The sequence below is a fragment of the Camelus ferus genome, chromosome 6, assembly GCF_009834535.1.
Source record: "Camelus ferus isolate YT-003-E chromosome 6, BCGSAC_Cfer_1.0, whole genome shotgun sequence".
NCBI lineage: Eukaryota > Metazoa > Chordata > Mammalia > Artiodactyla > Camelidae > Camelus > Camelus ferus.
The window spans coordinates 30,661,185-30,685,286 of NC_045701.1; the positions used below are offsets into that span (position 1 = coordinate 30,661,185).

A 24,102-nucleotide genomic window follows, 5' to 3' on the forward strand; every position below is an offset into this window, starting at 1 on the left:
AAAAATGTCAAGTCAGTAAAGTTCATTTCTTTTCTCTTTCCAAAAGCAGTTTCCACAAAAACCGCAAGGGTAAAGTTCTCAGTAGCAGACAAGCAAAGCCCTTTCCACATCATCAATCAATCTTAAAAATACACGAGGAAGTAGAGAGGTCAGTTTATAAGAGGCTAAAAGGCTCCTCCTCCTCTAACCCAACTGCTGCAGAAAAAATAGAAATAGAAATTTAAAAATTACATCTTAAATCCAAGTCCCGTTTTTGGAAACAATTAAAAAAAAAACACCTGTAAATTTGCCGTAGTGCACACCAAGTTGCATCATTATGTTTAAAATGTCTTTATAAAATCAGTTTTGGAATGGGAATGTGTGTGTTCTGGAAGGATGGGGAAGGGAGGTTAAAAATCAAAGCTGAGCTCCAGTGAGTAGGGATGGGGTTCGCCTTGCTGCCCTGTGAAAGGAGAAGGGACAGATTGAGTCAGAGTTCCTCAGAAATGTTGTGCCCTAAACCCCCAAGACAGAAACATCTGTCCATTGCATCTAACACATTTTGGTAAAGTATAACATTCCACTGGGATGGGGACAGCCTCTTTAGAATCATCACCTCTATCAGTGACTGTCTTCACAATTCTTCAGTATCAGTAGGTGACTAAAATTAACAAAATATGCACCTGTATTCCCTTAATGATCTCCAAAAAAAAAAAGGTCCATATTCAAACATTCATCTTGATAATCAGCAGTTTGGGCAAAGAAAATATAGGAAAAACCAGGCCAAAAGAGATGAAGTGAGCAAAAGTCAAACATCAAGATTATGAAGGTAAGCAGATTTCGTGGGTTTTAAAAATTTAAGTCCATGTAGTTTTTTTCCTATGACACAAACTGAAGGTGAACGGTCTACCATGAAGATACATACTAGAGATGACATCTACTCTCAAAACTAATGTGCAATCAAGCCACAAGACCTGAGCGGTTCTATCAGGGAGAAAAAAGCTTTAAATAAGGAGCACATTAATCCACTCGGCAACAGAATGAAAAACCACAGATGAAGGAAAAAAGATTACTATAGCTACTGAATAATGTCAAAACAGGTGAAAAGTAAATTATTGCCCTTAAGAAATTTGTTCCTGTGGTCCCACTGTTTATAAACTAGTATATACAGCTAATTTCAAGTTAGGAATTCTAAGAGTCTGATACGTAACACCACGCTAAATCATCAGCTAAAACAAGATCTGCAGTTAGACTGCAGGTCTTTGAATAAATAAATAAGAATGACTATACTTGCATTATACTTGGCCATAAGATTTTATTCTTTTCAAATGTTAGTAAATTAAAAAATTTTAAGCTGAGATTTAAAAAAGTGTTCCTTGACTCAGTTATGTATGAGTGACTATAGGTACTATAACTAAAATTTTAAGTGTAAATTTTTTAGTAGCAGAGGAGTTTAGGCATGACATATAAGTTACTTTTACACTTATACTGATATATTAAGCTGGACAAATGTACAAACTATAGAAAAAATTGTAGAAGACGTACATTATTTGAATGTTATCGCCTCTGCATCAGTGTTAGGGGTGTCAGTAAGGGTGAAACATTCAATTTTCTTCTTTGGAGTCATAGCCTGAAACTGGTACTCAAAAATTTCAAGATATGTTAAGTAACTGTGGCTATCTACAAACAAATCCTTTGTACATGTGTTACAAGACATAAGTTTAAAAATAAGTAATTAATATTAGAAGAAAACATTTCCGTCTCTCAACCTCAAGAAGTTGTCTCCCAAGATGTCAATGTTAAACTGATAAGCTACCACTCATAAAAAAGGCCAACAAACTTCAGCACTTAAACGTAATCTTTGCAATTAATAGTATATCTAGTTTACACTTTGTCAAATTTCTGGGAGATCTGGATTCCTTCTTCCAAAGGGGGCATTCTCAAAGTGAGGACTGCCAACCAGCATCACATGGCACTTGTATTAGAAATGCAAATTAACAGGACCCACCCCAGACTTAATTAGAAAGTGATGGCGGAGACGCCAGCAATCTGTTTTAACCAGTCCTCTGGCAGACCCTAATGTCAGCTCATGTTTAAGAACCACTCTGTAGAGCTTAATAGGGAACACCTCTATCCCTTAATAAAGATCAATATAAAATAAATTCAAGAACAGTAACTTACCATAGTAAATGCTATACCATACTATGAAACCCTATACTAATCCTTTTCCCCTTTATAACCCCCCTATTTCCAGTACCTAAGAGAACACATGCAGTTATGCTACATCAAATAGTTCTGGTTCTCACCACAGTCAGTTCTATAGTAAACCTAGTATGTACAGAACCATAAGCTTCCCTGATCCTATTGAGAATGAATGAGTACATGTAAGTATGAGCAGATATTGCTCCTCCAAAACAACTAATAAAATTGCTTGAAAACTGAAATACTGCTATTAAGGCAGTTAACAGTAATTACTAATACACAAAAACTGCTTTCAACAATAAAACTATTTCTGTACACTTTTTAGCCTTCTGGCAACAAATGACCTCAGTTACAGAAATTAGAAATTAAAACAGGTAAGAAGTCTAAGCCCCCTTATAAGTATAAAACTGAACCCCAGAGAGTTTAACTGATTTGCCCGACATAATCAGAAGGGGAAGAGGATAAAACCCAGTTCTCTTAACTAGGCCAAGGTTCTTTTAACTGTCACACTCCCAGTTAACATCTCACACATTCACCAGTTAACATAATTAATCCTTGAGATTAGAATAAGTAGCTATTTTGGAGTTTACTGCTTGATTCTAACAGCAATTCCATCCAAAACAAGGCCGCACACCATGTGAAACCCTCTGGAGACCTAATCACAAATAATAAGGCATATTTAAATTCTCTACGAAGGAAAACAGCAAATACCACCAGGCATGAGCATGGGAAACACAAAAAGGTCAGATCTACAACTTAGCCCAGCCAACGTGAAAATGTTACTAATGCCTACCTACTTGAAGACACATCTAGAATTGTTTCATACATTAATTCTGTGGCCAAATCATTGCAGATGGATATTAACTCAAAGGTCATGCTGATCCTAAGGAATCCATATTTCTAACACCTTAAGGCAAGAAAAGCGTCCTTCAATTAATTTCAACTCCCATCAATAACTGTTCTTAAATACTAAATACTAATTTCTTACAATTCTCTATATTTGCCAATAATATTTCTGTTAGATACGGTTTCCTAAATTAACTAATCAGTGCTTTTACCTCATTTCTGACACTTCTGTGCTTCATTTTAGTTTTAAGTCCACATAGTATAAATGCCTAGGCATTTTTTTTAAAGGTAATGCTTTTGATCCCTATTACAATTATCTACACAGTGAAAGATCAATAAATGCATAGCTATGTAAAATAGGAGTATTTTTACTTTATAACAGGTTTCCTAAGGGATGAATTTATTTTGCAGTTTTGGTTTAAACCGTGCTCAATAATCCTAGTTTTTGTGAGAGTAACACATTATGAACAATAAAATCAACTAAATCTTACACAAGGATTTAGAAAAACCTATTTCTTAGGTAAGTGAATGTGATACTACTTAGAAACCTATGTAATTTTTACAAACTTAGCCAAAAATTTTATTAAATTTCAGGATCTAGCAAGTAGTAAACACTACAATACTTGCTTAATGAAAACTCCGTAGGCGTTTTCGTCTAAGTTTCGACGGTCTGGAAAATTAATGCCAGAATATCCTAAAAGTCAAACTTTATTGTCTTAGGACGTTACTTTAAAAATAAATGCAATTCTCCTAATTTAGTATTTCTCCCAAGGGCAGTGTGGGAATTTCCAGTTATCGCCAGTGATTGCTGTAATTGGCTCCTCGCAAAGATTCAAATATAGTACTTCTAGTACCCACTATTTCAGTAAGTAGGTAAAGCCACTTCACTAATTCCTTACTAGTTCCACTACTGATTTAATATGACCCTGGCAATTAACACTCTTATGTTTCGGTTTCTGTCTGAGAAAGATAGTAATACCTACCTCAAGCAAGTTCCACTAACTTATATATTTCAAGTGATTTGTAACCTGCAGATAAAAAGCCAGCTTTAATTATTACTGTTAATATGTAAGTGAGATTTCAATTTTCTTAAAAAGAATTGAAAACAGCTACTCTGAGGTCCGCCATTTGCTCAGAGAGCAGTAAAATTGAAAGTATTCAGTAGAATATTTAACCTATTGTTATAATATTATTATGACCTGCGGTGCGCTCGGGAATCCAGACGCTTGCGGTACAATATCTGCTGGATAACCCTTCCCTACCCCCTCCCCGCCCAATTTTTAAATTTAACAGGAGGCATCGGCACTACCTTAACTTAAACTATATTAATGAGCATCTTTCCTTTCATGATCTCAAAGTCCTCATGGTCGTAGAAAATGAAAAGACATCAACCGTTAGTACAGGAGAGCGAAACAGAAAAAGGACATTTACCCTGCCGATCGTGGCCTAGAGGACACTAGGTTAAATCTACGCAAAGGCTGAGGCCTATAAAACTCACCGCATTTAGGACCTAATCCCCCAGTGCAAACAGAATGGGGGCCTGCTTACTCTACCGAGGGGAGGGTTCCCTCGTCTTCTCTCCCACACCCCCTCGCGCTCCCCGAAGAACCCAGCGCCTCCCCCGCTTCCGCCCCCTCCACTTACCAGGAGGGGGTAGGGAGAAGAGATTCGATTCTGAATCTCCTACTCCCGGGTTCTACGTGGAAAAGCGGACCGCTCCTCGAGGTCAGCAATGCGGCCGCAACCGCTCAATCTTCGCCTCTTCACAAAATGGCCCCCAAGCCTCCTCTGCCGCCTAGGCGAAGGCCTAGCCCCCGCCCCACTGCTGGGAACCTTCCTATTGGCTGCGACTTTTCTCGCTCCCGCTTCTAATTAGGCAGTTCGACCGCTCTTCACAACTCTGTCCAACCACAACCAGTGGTGGGTTAGACTAAGCAAGAGAATTTCCACATGCGTGAGAGAAACTAGTTTGTAATTGGCTATCTTTCCTGTCATTTATCCCCTGAGAAGTGCTTATTGGCCACTGTACCTGACGACGCGCTGGGAGGAAACTTGCCTTTGTACCGCGCTCCGCTTCACATCCGGGTACTCCGGGGGTCTGATTGGCGGCCGCGGTATCCTATGTCTGTGCCTTAGAGAGCCTGGTGGAAGGCCCGCCCGGATCTCGGAATTCCCGCGGCGCGGGGGCGGGGAAGGATTGCGGGATTTTGTTTGGTAGCCGGCTCGGAGGATCTGCCCTAGCCCCGGGCCTAGATAAAAGGAAGAGCTACCAGTAAGTCCTTTGTCGTGCGGCGTGGATAAAGAAGAGGCTTTTAATTAAGTGGGGAAGGAGCACTAAAGAGTAGAAAACTCGTCAGCCGTGCAGTTTTTCCTACCCTAGGGCTCCCTCTTGTACAACTCCACTTCTCAGCCTGTCAAGCCCTTCTTCAGACAGCCCATATCTCACCCAAACCAACTGACTTCCTTATTCCTCTCCACTACAAAAAGGTAAAGAAAGACTGCAGTACCCATCCTCTGGCCCCAGATCATCTCACTAATACCCTACATGCCAACCAAAGTGGCTTACCGCTCTAGTCCTCCCCCGCCCGCCCCCCAAATCTGGCCCCTTAATTCCTCGCGTCCTGAAATGGCCTGTCTGCTGTCTGCTGGCTCGGGTCATCGCCTGCCAGCCCCTCTGGTTGTGTTATAGCAGCCATGCACGCAGTGAAATAGAACCAGCTGTACTAGGAATGAAGGCTGTTTGTGTGATTAGGGAAGGCACAATGCAGAGCGCTGTCTAGAGAATGTGATTCCGTCTGTATACATTTAAAGGGATGTATGTATATGTGAATACAGTTTTATGCATTAGTTTTGAATTAACTCAGAATTCCAGGGAGACTCACAAGGAAGCTGGTTGTTACCTGTCAAAGGACAGAACCAAAACAATTTAGTAAGGAGTTCCATAAAGGAAAACAATACATCGGTTGGAAGAGTTAAGTGTCTCATAAGCAGAGGAGCACTCTTCCCCAGGGAGTTTGGGCACGAGTGAGTTTTATAAAGCATTGCAAGCGGCAAGGCAATCAGGATTGGCAGGCATTGCGTATCTGGCCTTATTTAGAAAGACTAAGGGACAAAGAAACAAGTACAGAGCCTAACAATATGGCGTTTGGGGATTGGCTGACTGGATCTACTGCGTTTCTGGTCAAACTGAGCTTTTTCAGGAACATAAAGGTTGGGTTTGCTGACCTGACTCCCCCAGCAGGAGCAACTCCACTGTGGGCCTAGAAATTTAGTTTGACTTACGTTTGGGGAGCAAACCTTTTACCTTTTTCAATGATATGCCTTTCTATACTATTGGAATTTTTTGCCATATGCATGTATTGCATTTAGCAAAAGTTAAAAGCAGAAACAAAACATGTAAGAAAAAATATACTACAATGTTAATGGTGGTTCTCTTCTGGTGGAGGAATTATATGTGCCTTTTTGTTTCACTTCCTTGTGCTTTTCTGTTTTCCAAACTGTCAACTTTGGTGTTTTGTTTTTTCTTTTAATATATTTTTATTGAAGTACAGTTTACAATGTCATGTCAATTTCTGGTGTACAGCACAATACTTCAGTCACATAGGAACATACATACATTCATTCTCATACTCTTTTTCACCATAGGTTACTACAGAATATTGAATATGGTTCCCCGTGCAAATTGTCAACTTTGAACAAGTAATCAGACAGAAAACATCTCCATGTGTTTAAAGCCTCAGCTCAGTTGCCACATTGCAGTTTAAAACTGCCTCATAGCACTGTGGTTTATTTTTCCACTCATCTCTTCTCCCCTCCTGGATGGTAAATCTTTTGATGGCAGAGTTTAATTCTTATTCCTCTCTGTATTCCCTTTGCCTGCTACATGTCATAGGGCCTTACACAGAGAGTGTTTGAAATTTGTGTTAAATTAATTAATCATTAGTTTTTATTTATCAGGGGAAATTGTTATCTTCCCAGGACAAACAAATAGACTGTCCTTTTTTATTAAATATTTTATATAGCACTTACATAGAGGGACCCAGATGCTGTGAGACTTGGTCAACATGTAATTCTTCACTTAGGTAAACAAAAATAAACACTGATATGTTTTATTACTCATTGTTCTCAAAGAATGAAAATGTCTATAAAATGTTAATGAAAACTTCTTAAATTCATTTTACCAGAAATCCGTTCTACTGCATGATCTTTGTCATGACCTACTTTTTAACCAGCACTGTATTTGGTGCAGAAGTACTTAAGAGACAGCATTTATGTTTTCAAGGAGTTCATTCCTATGCTAGGTGGGGTACAAGAAGAATTAACATCCACTCTCTGTCAAGTAACTTGAATTTCCTACGGATGAGGAAGCAAGTGCAAAAATAACATGATACAAGGTGGAATGCAAAACACCATGTTGATGATAAACATTCATGACTATTGGTTTTAAGGTTCTGTGAACCTAGGTGGGTGAACTAGAGAGTATAAAGTTCCCTTACTCTGCTTACTCTAAACACCCTTAACTTCTAAAGTTAAAAGCTTTTATTGGGTGGCTATGTATAGAAAGAAGAAAGCAAGCCATGAGCCAGACTCCAGTAATGGAAGGGAAGTGGGGGAAGAGGTAAGGAAACAAAGAGCAGTAACTTCTTATCTTGGCCTAAAGAGAAAAAACAAAACTGTACTTTTGTCTTTAATGCAAAAAGGAATTCTCTTTGAAGAAAGCTTTATGTGGCTTAGAGGTATTACCAGAGTAATGTATCCCCTGCAACCTTCCTTCCTCCAAATTCTAAGCCACCTGTCAAGTAGAAGGAGAAGGAAGGAAAAGCAGCAACAGCTACAAAATTCCTAATTCACTTGTTACCTAAGTTATTAGCTGAATATTGTCCTCAATAGCTATCATCCTACCTACACTCAGCATGCCTAGTTGTCTACCTTATTCCATTCAACAAGCCAAATAGAACATAATTAGTGCATTGTCATTGCCTCTCTTCCTCTGTATCCTTAATCATTTAAAGATGGTACCATAAGCATCTTTCATTGGAGACTGAGGAGGTGGTCTTTAATGAATCCAGACAAAGCACTCAGTTAAAATTCTCAGAGCTCTGTAATATCCAACGCTACTCTATCCTTCTTTATACTAATTTGGAGACCTTTCTGACCACAACCTATCTTCTACCAGCAACCATATTCTGCCTGAAAAGTGACATGATAAAGATACTACACACCACTTTCCAGACCCTTATCTTTTACTGTATCCTGTTTCTACCACACTGAGTCTGTACCCCAAGCTGATCCTGCAAACTGCTGTCATGGTGATCATCTGAAAGCATTCATTTTTATTGTGTGACTCCCACACTAAAATCCTATAATAGCTCTCTATTCCAGTCCTATGAATTTTTATTGTTTCAGTCACAGATCTTCCCAGACTGGCCCCTGATTACCCACCAGTGTTATCCCCTCCACAAGACCCTTTGCCTAGGCAGCCCCTGCTGTCCTCCAACAGGTCACAGATTCTACAGAAAAGATTTTAGGTACTGCCAATAACATTACTGATCACTTTGGTTGAAATACACACCTTCTAAAGGCTTCTAGTGTTTTGTTTTGCTTTGTTTTTCTCTCTTATTATTTTAAAGCTTTCCAAATGGAAATACTATTTTTTTCTGATAATTTGTGATTATTGTAAAACTTTGAAATACAGAAAAACTGAAAGCTTCTATGTGATATGTCCTCCAAAAACATCCATTCTTAACCATTTGGTGTAGATTTTACAGATTTTAAAAAATTTATATATGAGTTTATTTTTACTTAAATATTATCATTTAATCAGGGACTCTTTTCATCTCTTTTTCTTGATCACCAAAACCCTGAGCTTAAAAAGTAAAAAATAAATAAACAAGCAAAAAAATCTTTCGCCACAAAGCTTGAAAAAATTAGAAAGATTACAGCAATTCGGAATCATGACATCTGGTGGTTTTGAGGTCATATATTTGATTTTAAGTATTATTGGCCACCATTATATTAATAATAATAAAATAATAGATAACTTTAATTGAGAAGATACCATGTGTGAAGCACTTTACATTTGGCAATTTTCTTATCCCCATTTTAAAGATCAGAAAAGTAAAGCACAGGGAGGTTAGGTAATTTGCGCAAGGTGGCACAGCTAGCTTTTGATGGAGCTAAGATTCTGACTCCAGGAAGTATGATTTCTAGAGTGTGTGCCTATAACTATTACATAGTTATTAATAATGTAAGGTTTGCCAAGGTGGAAAATTTTTACTCATTCATTGGACAAATATTTATGAAGTACATGCTGTGTAATCAGCGTTGTGCCATGTATTATGTTAGGTCACAAGCGCATAGAAGGAAAAAAATAGATGGAGTCCCTGATCTTCAGAACAGGGTCAAGTATTAAATGAATAATTATTCAATTGCTTGTAATAAACTGTGTTAAGTGCTACTAAAGATAAGTACAGGATGCTGTGGAACCATAATATAGGCCTCAGCCCCTTCAGGGAGAGGTTGTGAAAATAAATGACTTAAGAAGACTTACTGTTTCTTATTTCCTCAGTTTCTCTTTTTTTTCCCTTTCCTACCAAATATTTTTCTCCATTTTTTTCCTTTGTCTTCTCTCCTTCTAATTTTCATCCCAGCGATGACCTAAATCTGGTTTCTTGTGGATTAAGCCTTCTTTAACACTCTTGCCATCTGTTCTCCTTCTGGCACGGAAGCACAAGATTTTCTCCTCTGGTAATTTTTCATCAGGCTCATCTCTGTACCACTTACAGAGTGCTTTTCAGTTGACAGATCTTACATTTCATAATTAGTGCTTATTTTTATACAATGATAGAAATTGACCTTTTGGGCAAAGGTGTAAATGTTATAAAAAATACTATGTGAACTGGCCCAAATCCTTTCAAATGTGAAATTTTATTTCACGTGATAATTATCTTTCATATGACTGACCATTATAAAATTTACCCAGGGACTTTTTAAACACAATTTTGGAGACCTTTCTTAATGTCTCAGGAACATTACAATAGAATGATTCTTATCTTTATTACTACCTATTCCCCAACTCCACCCCCAAAATACTGCCTTTTGGTCATCTCAGTTTATATTTCTGTTACCTAAAATCTCAGAACATACTCCCTTGCTCACTTTCTCATTGTCCAAATGAGAAATGTGGACAAGCCTGACTACCATTATCTTCTGGGGTGTGGTAAAAACAGAACACTAGGGGACAAAAAAAAGTAAATTTTAGAAATATGAAGGAATGCTGAATTAGGAACAATGATATCACAAAGAAGAGTAGCATGAATTTGAATTGGCAGATTCAAGCAATGCAGGAGAGATCATTAAGTCTCTTCCCTTTTATCTGAGTCCTGAAAAGCAAAAGAAAGCCTTGTTAAGCTTGTGTAAGTAAGGTTTCCAATTACTGAATCAAGTAGCAGTTTTCAAATTTAAATTTAAAGTAAATAAAATTAGGAAATAAAAATGTCCTAAAACTGGCTTATGGGGATGGTTGCATTATTCAGTGAGGTTACTAAAAAAAATCATTGTGTTTTACACCTGAAATGAGCATGTGTAAATTATACCTCAATAAAGTTGTTTTTTAAAACTACAAGAAAATAGGGAAACAACATGAAAAAGTTAGTCCCTTAGTCACACTAGCTACATTTCAGGTGCCTAATAAACACATGTGGCTAACGGCTACCATTTTGGATGGCATAGGTCTAGTACATAAAACTTATCCGTGATGTTAAAAAATACTCTCTTAAATCTGTTTCATAACACACGTACAACAGACATATAACAACCGAAATAGAAAACATGCAAAAATCTAATATCCTTAACACATCAGGGACTTTTAAAAGAAATATACAATGATAATAAATATATTTAAAGTTCAAGGCAAATAACAATCAAATAAATGCATATTAAAAGGACTGTGAATTCATATTTTCATCTATGAAATAGATTTTAAAAAAATGCTCCTGATACTAAGATAAATGGATACTGCTAAGTAGAGTAAACTGGTATGACATTTCTGAAAGTTGGTTGGACAATTCAGAAGTAAGTATCAAAGACCTTAAAAATGGGCATTCTCTTTTTTTTTTTCTCCCCACCCCTTTTTTTTTTCTTTTCATTTTTTAATAGGCATTCTCTTTGACTCAGCAATTCTACTTCTAGTAATTCATCTTAGAAAAATAAATATGGATGGAAGCAAGGATTTATCTGCAAGGATTTATCTACAAGCATTTTTAATGCATTTGGTCATAATGACAAAAAATAAAAAACAATCTAAATGCCCATCAGTAGGACATTGATTAAATAAGTTATGATCCACTTATAGAATAGAATATTAAACAACCATTTAAAATTATATAATAGAATATTTAATAATATTTTAAAATGTTCATTGTGCATTATATATCGGTTATGGACAAATAAAAACTTTTTAAAAATAAATGATCTAGAGTAGTCAAATACATAGAAACAGAAAGTAGAATGGTGGTTGCCAAGGGCTGGGGGTAGGAGGAAATAGGAGGCTGTTTAATGAGTATAGAGTTTCTGTTTTATAAAATGAAAAAGTTCTGGAGATTGGTTGTACAGCAATGTAAATATACTGATAAAAATAAGACAGCAGGCCCAAAATGGAGTTGCTTATACTAAGCCCTATGTCACCCAACCAAGACTTGACTTAACTGCAATTGCAGCTCTCCCCAAAATGGAATCGTAAACCACTCAGGAATTGCCTAATCCACATTAGTTAGGTAATCTGCCTAATAGACCCCTGCCATCTCCTAAAGGAAAGTGACCTTGCAATAAACAATCATTTTTTTGTCTAGTACAAGTTCCTTGCTCCCACTCCCTTCCGCCTGTGACAGTCTTTCATTTTGTACAGCTCCTCGGAGTTCCTTTCTATCTGCTAGATAGGATGCTGACTAATTCGTGAGTCACTGAATGAAACCAATAAGATGTTTAAAATTTACTCAAGTTGAATTTTGTTTTTGTACCAATGTTTAATGCTATTAAACTATACTTAAAAATGATTGAGAGTAAATTTTATGTTATGTATATTTTACTAAAATTTTTAATTTTTAAAAATAAAATTTAAAAACTAAAATAAGTGATCCTATTTTTATTTTAAATATTTTATATGTCTTTATGCACCTATAAATCAAATGGATAACAGTTGTTATCTCTGGGTGTTAGGATTACTGATATATTTCATTTTCTTGTTTTCATTTTTCTGTTCATGTCGACCATGAACATGTATTATTTTTGAAATCAGAGGAATGTTATTCTATCTCCAAATACTTGATGACTGAAATTCATTTAACATGGAACAAAGTCTTGCATTCCACATTTAGAAGTACATTAAGCCTAGTAAAAATTTTTCAAATGGTATAAATTCACTCTAAAAGGTGATGGGGGTGGGGAGGGTATAGCTCAGTGGTTAGAGTACATGCTTAGCTTGCTGGAGGTCCTGAGTTCAATCCCCAGTACTTCCATTAAAATAACTAAATAAATGAACCTAATTCCCTCCCAACAAAACAAAACAAAACAAATGTAATGAGGATGTCAGGGTAATAAACAGAAGATAACTGGTTGCCTGAAAGGGTAGGAGGAAATATTTTGAAAATCAACAAAAATCAGAGATTCAGAAAAGAGAGCACAAACTTACAAAACACAAACTTGGCCTACTTCAAAATTTTGCCCAGTACTATTTCTGGTTAGATCATCCAAAAGAGGAGAGAAGACCTAAGATCCTTAAGAAATTGCTTGGGCAAGAAGAAATCTTGGGTGCAGAAAAGGCCAATTTTTATAATTCTGTCACTTAGACCTGGGAAAACAATATGTTGGGCTGTTGTATTTTCACTAGGAGATTTATGTGTTCTGGATAATTTTTATACTTCCTGTCTCCCTGATTTTTATTTTGTTTTATTTTATTTTCTTCATAGAACATAGGGAAGTCATGCTGGGCATTAAACACATGCTCACCCCCCCCTGGAAATCCCTTTTCAGTGTAGACAATAAGTGTGCTTAAGAAAGATTTCACATAACTATTGAGACTATATTTTACTTAGTATATAGTATGAATGCAATGACCAGGATGCAGAATTTTAAAAAATTATTTATTTATTTATTTATTTTAAATGGAGATAGTGGGAATTGAACCCAGCAGGACCTTGTGCACGCTAAGTATGCACTCTACCACTGAGCTTCACCCACCCTACTGTGCAGAATTTTTAAGAGCATCCAATTTTCAAATATCAAGTTCTGTTGTTGCATGATTACATCCCAGTATTTGGTTTGGAAACTATGGTCACGGTGAAATGGGATATATACATTTTTTTTACTTGAGAGGGTTCTGGCACACGTGGATTGAGCAAGCACATTGATCCCTCCAATGGAGCAGTTTGTTCTCTTCAAAGAGATCTCAGAGCTCCAGAAAATCTCCCACTGTTGCTGCCCTTCACAAAGAGATTTAAAGATCATTCTCCTAACACCAGCAAATTTATGTTAAACTCAAATAAATATGTTTTCAGTTTTAGTTTTAGTTGAAAAGTTGATAGGTTAAAGAATGTTTTAGCTCCTCTTTCTCCAGCCACATCACACATAGAGAAAAAGCACAGCCTTCAAGCTCTTATCAAGCTCTTATCTACAAAGAGTTAACATCTTAAGAGCTAAACAGAACTGTATTAACTCTTCTCTTAGCAAGCCAGGAGGACAAGAGGATTCTCTAGGACTAGAGGACACCAGAACAGTCAGAGAAAAGAATCTAGAGAGAGCTCTCTGGAGGAAGCAAGAACTGTAAGTTTATATCTAATATGCATTCATAGTCTTCCGTTTCTTTCCCTGGGGTGGTTTTGACAAGAGTGTGATAAATTTATTCATTTTGTATTGTGCCAGTCTCTGAGGTGTCCAGGCACAATATCACTAGGTCATCTTTAATCCTGTCATCTTTTAACTCTGTCCCACATCCAGCTAGTTGGCAAATCTTTTGATTCTCCTTCCTCGGTGCCGTTGTGATCCTTCCCACTCTTCCATCCCCCTGCCACCATCCTTCCTAGTTCAAGGCCACTTGCCTGAACCACAGGACCATCTGAACGCTCCTCCTCTCTGCCAGTCTCTCTAACTCACTAATGCCAGATGAATCTTCCTAAAGCCCATCCACATCTCTAACTCTATTGCTCTTGAGCGCAAAATGTGTAATTCCCACCCATTGACTGCGGAATGAATACAACTTCTCTACTTTATATGAAAGGTCTTTCAAAATATGCTTCCTTTCACTTCAGTTTTCACAGCTCTCTTTCTCAGACTTGTCATGCCTACTTGCTGCTGTCAGAGACCACCTGCTTTTTGCCTATCCCTGACTCTATTCAAACTGTCCTCGCTGTATAGACCACTCCGTATCTCCACCTGCCAAAATCCCTCCCAGACTCCAACAACCCTCCCTCCATAAAGCTTTACCTGATCCTTCAAGTACGTGTGAATTGCAGTCTTCCTTCACACTCTCATTTTGCTTTGTTCTTCTCTGATTGACTTTTAAATTTTGGGGGTTTTTTAGAGGGGGTTAATTAGGTTTTATTTATTTATTTGTTTTGTTAGTTACTTTAATGGAGGTCCTGGGGATTGAACCCAGGACCTCGTGCATGCTGTGTGTGCTAAGCATGCACTCTACCACTGAGCTGTCCTCTCCCGCTTCTGACAGGCTTTATATATCTTACCTTACCATTAAGAGTGTGCTTTTCTCATTTCTCCTCTTCTCATTAGTTATTCACTTCTTAAGAGCAAGGGCTTTATTTTTCTTCTCCTTGTAGCAACTGTACAAAATGGGCACACAGTAATACTGGTGAAAGTTCAATCCAAATTCCAGAAGTTCCTGTCATCTTTTCTGAGCATTCATGCAACCGACGCTACAATTACAGAGCCTACACTTTTCTTCATAGCGTCTCCAAGTTACTTTCTCAATGCTTTCATCTCTTTTGATTCTGTCCTCTTACGTAAGATCAGCTCCTTCAGAATTCCCTCACTCACTGCAAAACTATTTTCTTTAGAGTCTATTCACAATTTTGTCCCTTCCTTCCCCTAGACCTTCAACTCAAAGGAGCATAACTGCAGCCCCCCTTCAGGAACTTGACTGTTTATTGGGCCTGTTAATTTCTTATGTAATGGGAAGACCTGAATTCCCAATCTGTATTAAATTTGCAGTGTTAAAACCCTACTTTTATGTTTTGTCACATAGGCCCACTTAATCCATGAATTTTTAGAGGATCAGAATATTTTTTTCAGCATCATTTCCTATGCTCTACGGAAATGCTACTAACATTCCTTTGAGCAGATGTTTCACTTGATTTTAAATTATTTCTTCTTTCTCTCTCCTACTCAGATCAGTGACATCATTATGGCTGTCACTTCACAGTGTTCTTGGGGGGGGGGTGGAGGACAATTAGTTCAAAACCTTGTAAAATTATTACAAGCAATTCTAAAAAGGAAAACAATTTCTGCCACAATCCAATGTGATAATAATAAATTGATTGAAAATGATTGTGTATCTGCAGATTATCAGGCACTCAGGTGTTATATATATAAAGATATCCTCCAAAGGACTTACAGACTAGTGAACACACATAATATATAAATACTATAGGGAACTGACTCATAATAGTCAATACACAAGAAAGTTGTATATATAATATATATGATCTATATCATAATGTAAATCATTAAGCTATACTGGTAAATACAATAGAATTATCAATTGGCCAGAGAGTAGTTCAGCAAAAACAACAAAAACAGCTATGATTTAGCTCATATGGAGCCTGTGCTAAGTGCCAAGCATTATGAAAGCTTTTTATAGGTATTATTTCAATTGATCCTCATCATAATCATATGAGGTAACTATTTCATCCCTATTTTACAGGTAAGGAAACTAAGCAGAGTGGTTAAGTAACTTGCCTGTGGTCACAAAACAAAAGAAGAATGTGAATCCATGTCTTTCTTATTCCTGGGCTCTTGACCACAGACACTATTTACAGTTCATTCGCTCCAAGTTTAATCGAGGTTAGTGTCAAATCGGAGAAAGGAGAGCTGGCTTTGTAATTTTAATTCCTGATGTCATCACACTGGCTTTATTCATCTATCACTACTAGAGGGTTGTTCTTTACCCTCACTCACCTACCCTCGCCCTAGTCCACTGCAATTCTGAGTACCACTGCAATGGAATTCCTTAGTCTTTCATTTCCTTGAGTGCAAAACAATTGGTATATTCTTCTTACTTACATCTACTCTCCACTCCTTTTTTCCTGAGAGATTCAGTCTGGCCACTTCATTGCATTTGGATGTCCCTTCATCTCATTTTCTCTGACAGTCTTTCCTTCCTGAGTTTTCTTTTCTGGCATTCTGGTACCCTTCATTTCATTCTTAGCGCTTCTTTGACCACTTTTAGTGGTGCTTTCCAGTTGCTCCACGGTGCTATACAGCTTTGGTGGTGTATTTTGTTCATTTCTCTCTTTTTTTTTTTAAGGTAAATCTAACTTTATTTATTTAGTTACTTTTAATGGAGGTACTGGGGATTGAGCTCAGGACCTTGTGGAGGCTAAACATGCATGCACTTTACCACTGAGCTATACCCACCCCCTCCATGGTGGTGTATTTTGGAATGGTCATAAACCAGAACACTCTTTTCTGGGTCCAGATATTAAAGAAACACAGCATCTCCTCCTCCACTACAGCTCCATTTTTTTGCAAATGGTTACGGGTCTAGAGGATGAGGCCTATGATGTACTCACCCCTCCCTTTGCTTTCCCTTACTTCCCTACAGTAGGAGGCTAAGAAAATGGGGTAACCTAGCAAACCTACAAAAGCTACATCAGTGTGAAGATTTACTTTAAAACAACATGATTTCCTTGGTTGCTTCCATTCTGTTCTAATCCTAGGACTATTTCTAACGTGAAAGCATTTCAACTTTTGGGTGATTATCAGCTTCCTTAATGTAGAAGTCTGCATAGATCCTTTTAAAATTACATCATTGGAAAGATGCTCTCCACTTACGGTGGTTTAAAAAAATGAAACATTACAGAATAGAATACGAATGACTCAATTCAAGTTAAATTGTCTGGAAAGTAGATCAACAAAATGTTAATGTTGTCTCCTAGTGATAGAATTTCTCTACCATGCTTTTTACCTTCTTTATATTTCTCTGTTCAGAATAAGCTTGTGAACAAGCTTCTTCAGTTGACAAGTCAAGCTAACTTCAGCAAAAGGGGGAATTTGTTGGATAGGACATAGTACTCTCCTATAGAACCTAAGAACAGGGATGGAGACAGGCCTTGGAAAAGACCAAAATCAGGGACAGAAAGCTTTCAGGACTTTTAACTCATCTTAGCCATTCACTATTATTCTGTCTCTTGATTTGTGTATTCATTCATCTATTCATTTATTCAATATATATTTATTAGGTGCCTACTACATTCTAGGAGTTGTTCAAGTACTGGGAACTCTAGAGGTAAATGAGATAAACCAATTTTCTGCTTTTGAAGTCATTATATTTTAGTGAGAAAAGACAATTAAAAAGTACAAATAACTGAAGGTAGTTTCTGAGTATGGTAAAATGTTATTTACCAGTGAAATAAGCAGGGCGACACGATAGAGCATAACTGAGGAAATGCTCATTATAGTTATGAAGTCAGAGGAATTCCCCTTGGCAGATGAAAAGATGCTGAGAGACTCAAGGATAAGAAGGAACTAGCCATGTACAGAGCAAGGGAAAGAACATTCCAGCCATGTACAAAGGCCCTGAGGCAAGAAGAACTTGATGGTTTCAGGAGCAGAGAGGAGGCTGGTGTCAAAGAGTGCTATTTGCTGGAAGAGAAGAAATACAAAGTATGATCTGAAAAAACAAGAAGGTCAGATCCTGCAGAGCCACACTGACCACGGTAAGGAGTTTAGATTTTATTTTAAATGTAGAGGAAAACTGTTGGAGAATTTTAAACAGAAAATGCTATGACCTGGGTTGTTTTTATAAAGAGCATTGTGGATGTTTTAGGGAGAATCGATGGGAGGGGGATGGAGAGAGGGAAATGGGGAGAGCGTTAGGCAAACATTATAGCTGTTTTAGTAGTAGTTGTTGATGTAAGAGACACTGGTGGCTTGATTTATAGTAGTGACCTTGGAAACAGGGTGATATGTTTTTCAGGAGATACCTGAAGGATTTGCTAATGGATAACAGAAAGGAGGGAATGAAGACTTTAGGAACTGAAACATTATCTGTACACCAGAAATTGACACAAAATTGTAAACTGACTATACTTCAATTAAAAAAATTAACATTTTTAAAAGATGGGGAAAAGAACTGCAAAATGAAAAAAAAAAACTTTAGGAACTAGTAGGATGGTAATGCCATTTATGGAGACAGAGAAGGCCTGGAAGATGAGATTTGAGAGAGAAGTTAAAATTCCTGTGTGAAGCAAGGGAGTCTCAGATATTTAGCAGTCATGCAAGTGGAAATGTTTAGAAGACAAGAAGTTGTACAAAAATGAGGGTCAGAACTGGAAATAAAAATTTTGGAAGCAATATTTATATACTTACACGCACATAGTATTTACAGCCAGGAGATTGGATACTATAATCCAAGAAAAGAATGTTGACCAAGGTTTGAGGTGACTCAGCAGATAGGATTTCCCCAGTTATTTAGGCTACAAAGCAGAATATGGCCATCCCAGAACTCTCAAGTTTACGTAATAGTTCTAGCCATCCAAAGAGGCTAATTTAACTCTTAGCCCCATTTCCAAATGCCTGGGAAAGAGAATCTGGCCCAGCTTAGATCAGTTGTCTAACCCTGGTCTAATGAACGATGACTGTAGGAACTGGATCATGGAATATAAACTGGTTGTTGGGTGGTCAATCCCTATAAATGGAGTAGGGAGAGGAGTCAGAAGCTCATTCCTTAGTCAGAGGGTGTGGTCATTAGCTTCCAGGCTGAATAGACAGTTAAAAATTGATCCAAAATGATATGCATCAATTCTAAAATCAGAAAAATTGATTTCATTTTGAATAAATAATGTTATTATTACTGAATGCTTGGTCTTGCCCTTTGTATAGAGTGATCCACACCACTACTAAAAAGACTAAGATGTGTCGTATACCATTGCATAAGTGTTGAGAGATTCCTGCTGAAACTCAAGTACAGACTGCAGAAGGCATCCTGAAGTTGTATGTAATTGGCTGAACTTTTTCTTTATTTTTGTGTCCTGTGGGATATCTCACAGCTTGGGAGCTGATATGACATCTCATCTGCTGGCGGAAAGTACATCAAGGATGTGTTAGAGACATGGACTCGATATCTCCTATGATACCAACGTCCAAAGGTAAATTTAGTGCCTAAGGATAGATGCCTCTTAGAATGAAAACAGCTCTCAGTCTGTTATTGTGGGGCATCTTGCTAGCCTGCACAGTGACTGCTTTGCTCTCAGCTCTTTTCTTCAAACTTCTCAACATTTTATCCGTATAGTCTTATAAAAGTTTTACTGTGCGGGTTTAGGAAGTAAAGTTAACTGCCACCATGACAAACATCACAACAAAAACCAAGAACAAATGAGTGTGTCACATACATTTATCCATGTGATAAGCCCTCTCACTAAGCAGAGGTAGGCAATTTAAAAGGAAAGGGCACGGCCCTACTAGTGCTTCTTCTACACTCCCTTTAAGATATTTTTGTAACTTTGTTCGTACGCTTCTACCCTTCAGTCGTATTCATGGCTACTATTAATTCTTTTCACTTGATTTCACTTCTGTAAATTTTATTTTAAAGATAAGGCACTTTGTGTACTGTCCATGGGTGTATAAATGGTACATTTACTTCGGAAAAAAGCTTAGCATTATCTAGTAAAGTTGAACACGCAACTTTACTTCTGGGTATAAAATTTGCAGAGGTTTTTGCATACATGTACCAGGAGACATATACCAGAATGTTTCCAGCAGCACTCCATTCCATAATGGAAACAACATAAATGTCCACTGATCAGAAGATGAATATACATTGATATATATTCATGTAATGAAATAATAAATTTGTTTTCTTTGTAATAAATACATTGAATAATTTAAATTTTCTTTATAAAATTATAAAGAAATATAAGTCAGTTATTAACACAGTAGTCAAGATAGTGGTCACCTCAGGGGAAGAGGGGAATAGTATGAGTGAGGAATTACAGAGTCCTGGTAATGTTCTGTTTCTTAAGCTTATATGTATGTGTGTGCACACTTTATTATTATTATTTATACTGTTCATATGTGTTCTTCTATTACCTCATTTATATGTGTGAGATAAATATGACATATAATAACATTTATATGATAAAACACATATAATATATGTTGCATATAATACATATAGATCATACATAATAGTTATATTGGGGTATACTGTAAAGTTCACTCTTTTGAAGTGTACAATTCATTAATTTTTACTATGATCAGAGTTATGCGTTCATCCCCACTATGTAATTTTAGAACATTTAAGTACCCCTAAGATGAACCCTATGCAAACATTCTCCATGTCCCTTCTCCCTGCCCCTGATAATCATTAGTCTGCTTTAAGTTTCTATGGATTTGCCTATTCTGGACATTTTCTATAAATGGAATCACATAATATATGATTGTTTTGTGTCTGGCTTTTTCCACTTAGCATAATGTTTTCAAAGTTAATCCATGTTGTACCATTTATTAACACTTCATTTTTTATTGCTGAATTATAATACCACATTTTATTTATACACTTAACAGTTGATGGATATTTGAGTTATTTTCACTCTTTGGCTATTATGAGTAATGCTGCTATGAACATCTGTGTATATGTTTTTGTGTAGACGTATGTTTTCATTTCTTTTAGGTATATACCTAGAAGTGGAGTTGCTTGGAAATATGGTAATTTTTTGTTATTTGGGGGAACTCCCAAACTATTTTTGAAAGTAGTTGTACACTTTTATATTCCTACTAGGAATGTATGAAAGTTCCAATTTCTTCATATCCTCACCAATAGTTGTTATTGTCATTGATTTCTTGTTTTGTTTTTTTAATTTATTCTTTCTTTTTGTGATATTGATTTGCATGTCCCTAATGAAAAATCACATTGGACATCTTTCATATATTTCAGCCATTTATTTATCTTCTTTGGAAAAATGTCTCAGATACTTTGCCTATTTTTTAATTGGGTTGTTTGCCTTTATATTGTTGGTTGTAAGAGTTACTTGTGATTTTTGGATACATGTCTCCTATCAGATGTAAGATTTGCAAATATTTTTCCCATTCTATGGGTTGGCTTTTCACTTTCTTGATAGTGGCCTTTAAAGCACAAAAGTTTTTAATTTGGATGAAGTCCAGTTTACCTATTTTTTCTTTTGTCACTTGTGCTTTTGGTTCCATGTCTAACTCCACAGTGTCATATCTGATACTGCATAATCCAAGGTCACAAAGGTATTATATTTTCTTCTAAGAATTTTGTAGTTTTAGCATTTAGGTCTATGGTCAACTTTAAGTTAATTTTTAATACATTGCAAGATAATGATCCAACTTCATTCCTTTGCATGTATCTATCCAGTTGTCCCAATGCCATTTGTTGAAAAAGCTATTCTTCCCCCATTGAATTTTCTTGGTATGCTTGTTAAAAATCAATTAACCATACATGTAAGGATTTCTCCCTGGACTCTCAATTCTGTTTCATTGGTTTATGTGCATATCCTATACCAATACCATGCTGTCTTGATTATTGTAGCTTTGTAGTAAGTTTTGAAATTAAGCTATATAAGTCCTCCAACTTTGTTATTTTTCAACATTATTTTAGCTGTTCTGGATCCCTTGTGTTTCTATATGAACTTTAGGATCAGATTGTCCATATCTGCAAAAAAAAAAAAAAAAAGGAGCTAACTGGAATTTTGATAGAGATTGCATTGAATCTGTACATAAATTTTGGAAGTATTGCCATCTTATCAACATTAACTCTTCAAATCCATAAACATGGGATGTCTATTTATTTAAATATACTTTAATTCCTTTCAATGATGTTTTATAATTTTCAGTGTACAAGTTTTATACTTCTTCATTAAGTTTATCCCTATGTGTTTTATTTTTTGGTGCTATTATAAATGGAATTGTTTTCTTAATTTTATTTTCAGATCGTTCATTGCTAGTATATGGGAATACCATTGATTCTTATTTATTGATCTTATACCCTGAAACCTTACTGAACTCATTAATTCTAGTAAAAATTTTTTAGTGGATTCTTTAGGGTTTTCTAGATTAAAAAATTGCATCATCTGTGAATAGACCTAGTTATCACCAAGGTTATCTAATTTGTTGACATACAATTATTTGTAGGATTCTATCATAATTCTTTTTATTTCTTTAAGGTTGGTAGTAATGTCCCCTTGTTGATTCTTGGTTTTAGTAATTTGAGTCTCCTCTTTTTTTTCTTGGTCAATCTAGCTAAAGTTTTGTTAATTTTGTGATCTTTCAAAGAAAATTTTCAAAGAAAGATTGGTTTTATTATCCCTATTGTTTTTCTATTCTCTATTTCATTTATTTCTGTTCTAATCTTTATTATCTTCTTTCTCTGCTTGTTCTGGGTTTACTTTCCTCCTCTTCCTAATTCTTTAAGGTGAAAGATAATTGATTTGAGATCTTTTTCCTTTTTTAATGCATAGCTATAAATTTCCCTGTTATCCCTGCTTTAGCTGTATCCTGTAAGTTTTGGTATGTTATTTTTTTTGCATAATATATGTAACATAAAGCATGTTAAGTTTAATTTTTAAAAAAGGAGGATCTATGGTGAGACCTTGTTGAGCTGGGATGTAATCAGAGCCACCTAGTATCTAGAGCTTGTTCAATTATTGATGCTAGATGGACCATAATATATTTTGTTTCTTTTTTTATTGAAATATATGTATGATATTATATAAGTTACAAGTGTACAATATAATAATACACAATTTTTAAAGGTTATACTCCATTTATAGTCATCATAAAATACTGGCTATATTCCACATGCTATACAATATATCCTTCTAGTTTATTTATTTTATACATAATTGTACCTCTCAATCCCCTATCCCTATCTCACCCCTCCTCTCTTTCCTTCTCCCCACTGTTAACCATTAGTTTGTTCACTATGTCTATGAGCCTGTTTCTTTTTGGTTATATTCACTATTTGTTTAATTTTTTAGATTCTACATATAAGTGATATCATACAGTATTTGTCTTTCCCTGTCTGACTTATTTAGCACAATACCCTCCAATTCCATTCATGTTGTTACAAATAGCAAAATTTCATCCTTTTTAATGGCTCAGTAGTATTCCACTGTGTGTGTGTGAGTGTGTGTGTGAGTGTGTATACCACATCTTCTTTATCCATTCATCTGTTGATGGACACTTAGGTTGCTTCCATATCTTGGCAATTGTAAATAATGCTGCTTTGAACATTGAGGTTCATGTATCTCCTGATATATGTCTTTCATCAGTGTCTTATAGTTTTCCAAGTACAAGTCTTTTACTGCCTTAGGTCAGTTTATTCCTAGGTATTTATTCTTTTTTGATGCCATGGAAAATGGGATTATTTCCTTCATTTATTTTTCTGATAGTTCATTATTAGTGTATAGAAGTGCAACAGATTTCTGTATATTAATTTTTTATCCTACAACTTTACTGAAGTCATTGATGAGCTTGAGTAGTTTTCTGGTGGCATCTTTAGGATTAGTATTATGTCATAGGTACAGTGTTATGTCATCTGCAAATAGTGACAGTTTTACTTCACTTTCAAGTTGAATACCATTCTTTCTTTCTTTCTTTTTCCTTGTCTCATTGCTGTGGCTAGGACTTTCAATACTATTTTGAATGGAAGTGGCAAGAGTGAGCATCCTTGTCTTATTCCTGATCTTAGAGGAAATGCTTTCAGCTTTTCACCATTGAATGTGATATTAACTGTCAGTTTGTCATATACGGCCTTTATTATATTGAGGTATGTTCCCTCTATGTCCACTTTCTGGAGAGTTTTTTTTAAATCATAAATGGATG

At 36.2% G+C, this 24,102-nt stretch overlaps 2 protein-coding genes across 15 annotated transcripts in view; one reads left to right on the forward strand and one right to left on the reverse strand.

Annotated features, from left to right (window-relative positions):
- Positions 1 to 4,827, reverse strand: part of HNRNPC (heterogeneous nuclear ribonucleoprotein C) — a 46,044-nt gene extending 41,217 nt beyond the window's left edge. For 3 of the 14 annotated variants that reach the window (XM_032481643.1, XM_014564460.2, XM_014564456.2), the window contains exons 1-2: positions 4,672 to 4,819; positions 4,011 to 4,055 (exon numbers count right to left, since the gene is read on the reverse strand). The gene's annotated coding sequence lies outside the window, so the exon portion shown is untranslated. Of the gene's footprint in view, positions 1 to 278; positions 443 to 4,010; positions 4,056 to 4,671 lie in introns of all 14 variants that reach the window. The other 11 variants (XM_014564459.2, XM_032481639.1, XM_014564461.2 and 8 more) reach the window with 8 other exon arrangements.
- A 257-nt stretch (positions 4,828 to 5,084) lies between these two features.
- RPGRIP1 (RPGR interacting protein 1) overlaps positions 5,085 to 24,102 on the forward strand; it is a 72,701-nt gene continuing 53,683 nt past the window's right edge. The window contains exons 1-5 of the mRNA XM_032481647.1: positions 5,085 to 5,514; positions 6,673 to 6,849; positions 13,750 to 13,845; positions 17,745 to 17,972; positions 19,305 to 19,403. Of these exons, the coding sequence (XP_032337538.1) occupies positions 19,367 to 19,403 (37 nt within the window). The 5' untranslated portion in view covers positions 5,085 to 5,514; positions 6,673 to 6,849; positions 13,750 to 13,845; positions 17,745 to 17,972; positions 19,305 to 19,366. The remainder of the gene's footprint in view (positions 5,515 to 6,672; positions 6,850 to 13,749; positions 13,846 to 17,744; positions 17,973 to 19,304; positions 19,404 to 24,102) is intronic.